This window comes from Balaenoptera physalus, assembly GCF_965194825.1.
Source record: "Balaenoptera physalus genome assembly, chromosome: 10".
NCBI lineage: Eukaryota > Metazoa > Chordata > Mammalia > Artiodactyla > Balaenopteridae > Balaenoptera > Balaenoptera physalus.
In genome coordinates, this window is record NC_138889.1 from 14,117,034 (window position 1) to 14,124,027 (window position 6,994).

A 6,994-nucleotide genomic window follows, 5' to 3' on the forward strand; every position below is an offset into this window, starting at 1 on the left:
GCGGTGAACAGATGGGACCTGGTGAACCAGGAGAAGACACTTGAGGTTCAGGGAGACTGTTCTGGAAGTGGGCGGTGAGGACAAATATACAATAAATATTTATCACGCAGCCACTCGGTGACCTGCACCGAGGACGCAGTGGTGACAAGTGGGAAGCTGCGTCCTCAGTGGTTGTGTTTCTCTCTGCCAACTCCCGCCCCATGGAGAGGCCCGGAGCAGGAGTCTCTGGGTGGTCCCAGCTCAGCCATGTGACGCAGGCAAATCGCCTCCCTTCTTCGGCCCCCGTGTTTTCATTAGCCCTTCCAGCCCGAACTCGTGGAAGGCGCTTCCTCTTCTCTTCTAGAATCCTTGCCCTGCTCCCGCTGCAGACAGCACCCCGCAGGCTCACACACCAGACCGGCTCCACCTCTGGGAGGAGGGACTGGTCTCATAGGAGGAACAGGATTCCCACGGAGGGAGTGATGCTGAATCGGGGAGTGAACTGGCAGAAACAGATTCCCAAAGGCCAGAACATATGCCTAGATTGACCGCCTCCCTTGGCCTGAAGAGAGGAGGGCTGGGAGCAGCCGAGGTCAGCCCTCCAGGCCTGCCCTGGACCTGCCCACCGGCTCCTCCTGTCCAAGGCCAGCCGTGGTCTCCGGTGCCACCCTGTGGTGGTGCTGGGAACCGCCTCCCTCAGCATCACCTGGGCACCCCTTCGGCCTCTGGCCTGGCCCCCACTGGCCGACAGTCACCCCCCCAGCCTTCTCGCCCTGCCCACCCACTTCCTTTCTCTTTTCACCTTTTCTGCCTTCTCGTTTCTGCTCTGCCCTCAGTGTGTACATATTCGTACACACACGTTCATCACATCAGCACATGTGTGTGGGCCGGTGGCGACAACAAGGATGTGTGCCGGCACGCGTGCTCGCTTGTGTATACTTGTCATCTTTGCTACTCACGTACTCTCACACCCCCTTTCTGCACAGCCATGCTGAGTGTCTTATGCTCATAGCCCAGCTTGGCTGCACCCTGGCCCCCACCCTGCCCTGCAGGGCCAGACTGCAGCCAAGAGCCACAGCCCGGGTCTCTGGCACTCATGGGGCATCTATGGGGCCAGCACCTCGGAGCAGATGAAATCAGGCGTGGGGCACCCGGTCTGCTCCAGGCTCTGAGTCTCAGAAGCCAAGGTGTGGTGCTGGGGCGCAGTGACCAGCAGGTGTCGGGCAAAGGGGCAGTGGTGACACTTGCACAGGCTTTCGGTGCAAGAGAATCAACGACGCGTCATTGGCTGATGGCCTCGGACAAGTTATTTGACGTCTCTAAGCCCCGTCTCTTCGTGTGCTGGAGGGAAATTAACAGCATACTTACTTCACGGGGTGTCATGGCGGTGACTGGCGTCTACTTGGACACGGGGTCATGGGTGGGCCAGCTCCACATCCAAGGAGAAAGTCAGCCTGAGGGCTCTGGGGCTACGAGGCTGTCTCTGCCTCTCTCTGGCCCCAGCTACCCACGCTGCAGCGTGTTGGGCTCCTGGATGGGTGGGGTGCTGGGGGGACCTCGGGCCCACTTCCTGGCTTTCCCTCCCCTGCCACCCCTGCTGACTCCCCAGGAGCAGACACTGACACTGTCCCCCCTCCATCTCTCTTCCTCACCCAGAGTTCCCCTACACCCCGTCTCCTCGCGAACCCGGGCGGCGCGCCGGGCCGGTGCCCACGGCCATCATCGGGGGCGCGGTGGGGAGCATTCTGCTGGTGCTGGCCGTGGTCGGCGGGATCGTGGTGGCCCTGCGCCGGCGCCGGCACACCTTCAAGGGTGACTACAGCACCAAGAAGCACGTGTACGGCAATGGCTACAGCAAGGCCGGCATCCCCCAGCACCACCCGCCCATGGCCCAGAACCTTCAGTACCCCGAGGACTCGGACGACGAGAAGAAAGCCGGCCCCCTGGGCGGCAGCAGCTACGAGGAGGAAGAGGAGGAGGAGGGCGGAGGCGGCGAGCGCAAGGTGGGCGGCCCTCACCCCAAATACGACGAGGACGCCAAGCGGCCCTACTTCACGGTGGATGAGGCGGAGGCCCATCAGGACGGCTGCTACGGGGACCGGACTCTGGGCTACCAGTACGACCCTGAGCAGCTGGACTTGGCCGAAAACATGGTTTCTCAGAACGACGGGTCTTTCATTTCCAAGAAGGAGTGGTACGTGTAGCCCTGTCTGCAGAGACCCTGCCCCAAGCCCACACCCGCACGCCCCCTGCCCGCCCCCCACCGTCCACTGCTCCAGGAGCTCGGCAGAGACTCACCCAGCTGCTGGGGTACCTGGGAGCCCACGGCACGCGGCCTGGCTTTGTTTTGATTTCCTCCCTGCCTCCCCCCCATCCTCCCCCATGGTGTGTGTTCACTGTGGCTTCGGTGTTGCTGGTACCTTTCCTCCCCTGACCCCACCTGCCACCCTCCGCAGGGAGCCCTAGTCCCGTCTTGTGTACCTAGACGTCCCTCCGGGGTTTGGGGAGCCAGCCCTCCCCTGCCCCCAACACTGGAATTTGTCTGTGTCCTGTCTCTGCGGGTGGAGGGCTGAAGGGGCTCCAAGAGGAAAAGCCCCCTGCCGCCGACCCCAGATGCTGCTCCTTTTTCCCTGGGAGAGGGAACCCGGCACCCCCTCCCCCATCCCACCGTGAGCTGACCAGCTGGAGTTCGGACCCCCGGTCTAGGCAGCCATTGCGCCCAAGGGGTAGGGGAGGTGGGGTGGCTTTTCCAAAGCACCCAGGGTCGTCTTTGTTTGTTAAGTGAATCAAGCTGAGGTCGCCACCTGAGGCCTTGGGCAGTGTGTTTTCCTGGCAAGGTTAGTTTTACATTTTTTTTCCCTCATTGGCCTCCAGAGAGTTAAGGTGGCCCGGCTCTGGTGTGTCCTCCTCTTTACCCCAGTCTGCTCCCCACATAGCGGGACTCCAGGTAGACTCTGGCCCACACTTCCCATACACTTCTACCAACACGTATGCACACTTACACACACACACACACGCCGCTCGTGTCTACCCCTGTGCTCCCCCTGGGGTCACATGCCTTACCCAGGCTGGACACTGCCCAAGGCCCGCCTCTCTGCTCCACCTCTCCCCCTTCCCTCCAGCTGAGGATGGGGCCAGCCTTCAGAAGCTTCCAGGGAGAGCTGAGACTAGGCCCTTCGGTGCCTCCACCCTAGGATCTCAGGCTGGCTCTTAACCGCTTCTCATAGCATGGAAGTTTCTTGAATTTCTCCCTATCCATCAAGTGCTAGCAATTCTTGATTTTCTTGGGGAGTCAGAGCTGGGATCCCGGAAGGGAATTACCTCCAGGAGCTACAGGTGAAGGAGGATCAATGCAGAGGGCACCGGAGAAGGAAGCCCGCACGATAGGAGCTCTGCAAACACAGGCTGATAAGACCCTGCAGAGCGCAGGTAGCTCCTGGCCCACAAAGGCCAATGTAGCTGCTCCGGGCCTGCCTGAAAGTGCGAGGGGCACGGGGAGCCAGGGATCCTGAGTCCGAAGCTCCTGCTCGCCACCCTCCCCGTCCTGCTTCAGCTATCCCTGGTCTCCATTCTGGATGAGGTGGGGAACCATGGAGAAGCTTTCCCTTTGAGTTGTAGATTCCCTTCTTGAATGGGGTTCTGGGTTCCTGTCAATCACCTGAGACTGATGGTCTTCCCCAGGATACCATGGAGGAAGGCCCCTCCCAGCCCCTTCTTTGCTCCCCCAGCTCAAAGTGCCTCAGTTCCTCCATTTGCCTACCCCATCCCCCTAGCACTGTAGATGGGAAAGACCCTGGGATGGGAGAGGCAGGTTCATGCCTGCCCATGAGGATTCCAGTGAACTTAGCCCAGGGTGCAGGGGCTCTGTGGGATGGCAAGTGTTGGGGGGAGGAAGGCAGACCACTCTGTGCCCCACGGGCACCAACCTACCCTGCCATAGGCTTCCCAAGGGAGCCCCCAGCCTCCCGCCCTACTCCTCCCCTCCCTGGTGCTGCTATGGAACCCCCAGCCAGCTCCATCTCTGCCCTGGCAACCCTGGACCCACCAGCTGGGTCACGCTCCTCCCCCAGCCCCCACTGCCCTAACCCCAGCCCAGACCACCCAGTAGCCACGTAGCAGAAGTCTGAAGCCATGCCAGCCCTGGGGCGGCACTCCCCTCTCTTGGCATTGGGGGTACTGGATGGGGTGGAGTTGGGAGAAACTTCTGGGGTCTTTCTAGCCACAGGGCAGAGGGGGTGGAGGAGCTGGGCTGCATCTCCCAGCAGTATTAGTGTCCCCCCCAGGGCAGAGGACCTTTTCCATGTTACATCACTGCCCCATCCCACCTCACACCACCCTGGCCCCTCTGCTTGGTCCCCTTGCCCCCAGGCAGGAGGAAATCCCAGGGGCCTGCCTGATAGAGGCATTCTCTGTCCCCTTGAAATCACAAGACTGAAAGGACTCTTCCTCTTGTGTCTCCCTTATCTGCACTGCCACCCCCTCTTCCTCCTTATATGATGGACTTAGGAGGCCCCCGGGCCCAGCCAAAGCACTGAGTCCCCCTTAAGACACCTCCAAGCCCTCCCCTCCAGCAAAGCACAAATTGTGGGGTCCATGCCACATGTGTGGGCCACGTAGGAGGCTCCTGCCTTGGCAGGGACCCATCAGCAGCATGCCCAGCAGGGCAGCTGCTACCCGGGGCCAAGAGTCGGCACGAGGCCGGGGTCGGCCCTTGGGCCTGGGGTGACGGGGTTTTCTGTGCCCCGAGTTTGTGGGGCGGTGGGTACTACTGCTGGGCCCATAGCCACAGCCGCTGGCACAGTGGAGGTCTGGCCCAGCAGAGAGACGAAGAAGTCTTGCTTCTCCTCCGTGCCCCCAACATGAGCTGAGCTTCTGCCTTTGCTGGAAATGAAATAAACTTGGTCTGCATTGTGCCAAGGCCTCCCCACTGGTCATCCTGCCTCTTGTTGCCCTCCCCGTCCTTGCCCGCCCCCCACTCCACCAATACCCCTCTTTCCTTAAGATTTTGATACTGTTCTAACGTGTAACAACCCTGAGTCCCCTTTGATCAGAAGGATCTGAAGAGCGGCAGCATGGAATCAGGGAACACAGGCACGCACGTGCAGCCACGTCAGGCCTGGCCCACGTGGCACGTGCAGCCATGCGTCAGGCCTGGCGCATGCCCCCTGACAGACCCAAGCACAGGTGCCCCGGCCCCACAGACATGCCAAGGGGCTGGGCTGGTCCTGCTGAAAGCCCTTCAGGAAAAACTGATTTCCCAGCACTCGGGCCATAAGAGAGACTTACGGGGGCCCTGTTTCCCAGGCATGTGCCCCCATGCCAACCCCCTCCCGCGTGCCCGAGTCACTGGTGCAATAATTTTTCTGCCATCCTCCAAGCAGAAGAATCGGGGATTGTGTTAGGTGGTGTGGGCAGCTCACGTGGGAGGAGGGGAGGGCTGCCAGGCCTCCCGGTGGCCAGACGGAGACCTTCTAGGCCTGACTGCCACCAGGAACCCTCAGGTGGGCCCCACCAGGCCCCAGGCCCACGGGGAGACGTGCCCAGGCCCCTGCGCCGTGGCCCAGGTGGTGAGGGCTTCTGGGACCTCGCTGCTGCCGCCCGATTGTAAGGCCAGAGGAGCCCCTGCCCCACAGGTGCTGCTGCTCTTCTGACTCCTGCTGTGAGGAATGGGATTCTTGGCCGGAAACAAACAAACAAAACAAATGGTTTTCTTTTTTTGTTGTTTTCTTTTTTTGTATAAATGGAAACAAAATCCAGGAGAAGCTGCCCCCTCCCCTCCACCCTGAGTGTGATGCACTACCTTTGCTTCAATTTCTTAGTCACTGTTTTTGTCTTTGGTCCCAGGGACGGCCCAGCAGATTCTCCTGGTTCTAACCCAGGGGGTGTTTGCATCACCCCCTTTTACTTGTATAAAAAAAAAAAAATGATGGGTTGAAAAATGTACTGAGGAAAAAAAATGTACTTTTTTATAAATAAAGTCTTTAAAACAACCGCAGTTGCTTCGTGTCCCTCGGGAGCTGGGCCCTTCCCCACGGACCTGGGGGCAGGACAGGGTACAGCGGGGATGAGCCAGCGCCCCAGTGCAAGGAAGGCGGCCTCCACCCCAGGCCCCGTTCCCATGGCTCTGGAACACTGACTCGGACCCCGAAGGAGCCCCCTGCCCAGGCCAAAGGAGCCCCAACCCGCCCTCTTGCGGGAGCCCCAAGGGCAAACGTGAGGGTCCTGCCTGAGTCCTCAGCACAGCTCCCGGGCTGCCACTGAGCCGCCTTGCACACACGTGGGACCGCCGCGGACAGCAGCATCGGGAGGGGTTGGCTGCTCAGACACAAGCAGGGAGCCCTTCAACACGCGGCCTGAGAGTCTGGGGACCGATGGTGCAGAGGGAGGGCCCTGTGCTGGCTAGAGTCCCCTGCCCTCCTGCCCCAGAGCTCCTACTCAGGCCCCTCCAATTCCCCTCCTCACCCCCCCCCCGCCCCCCCACTGTCCTGCTCCTTCCTGCCAAGTCCCCTCCCGTGGCGGTTTGGAGAAGAAAACCAGCAATGTCACACCTGTCGTGTTAAACAGATCCCTGGGGACAGGGCAGAGACAGGAGCTTTATCCTCTCATCTTTTTGGAGGATACTGCTGACTGCATCCCCTGCAAGCTCTCAGAGACCCCGCCCCGCCCCCCAGGGGGCTGGTTGGAAGGAAGGTCTCCTAGTTCCTTGGTTACCTCGCCCCTCCCCGCTCCAGCACCATCTGCTTCCCATCTCCTGGGCTGGAATGCAGGACAAATCGATCCAGGGGTGGCAGTGGCAGGGGCTTCAGTGACTGCCCCCTCCCAGCCACCCCCAGCAGCATCTCCTTTCACTGAAATCCACACCATACACCCCTGAGAAAAGGGGGTGGGGATGCTGGAAGCCTAGGTGGCTGCCCAGCAGCAAGCCCTCTCACCCGTCTGGGGCAGGACCACGCCCTCCGAACATGGGCTTGGGGAGGGCGGAATTGGCGGGAGCAGGAGAAGCCAGCAGCTGTTG

General features: G+C 60.9%; 1 protein-coding gene across 2 annotated transcripts in view; it reads left to right on the forward strand.

Moving 5' to 3' along the window:
• Positions 1-5,970, forward strand: part of NECTIN1 (nectin cell adhesion molecule 1) — a 68,335-nt gene extending 62,365 nt beyond the window's left edge. For both annotated transcript variants that reach the window (XM_082410906.1, XM_082410905.1), the window contains one exon: positions 1,636-5,970. In XM_082410906.1, coding sequence (XP_082267032.1) covers positions 1,636-2,183 — 548 coding nt within the window. In that variant the 3' untranslated portion in view covers positions 2,184-5,970. The remainder of the gene's footprint in view (positions 1-1,635) is intronic.
• The last annotated feature ends 1,024 nt before the right edge of the window (positions 5,971-6,994 follow it).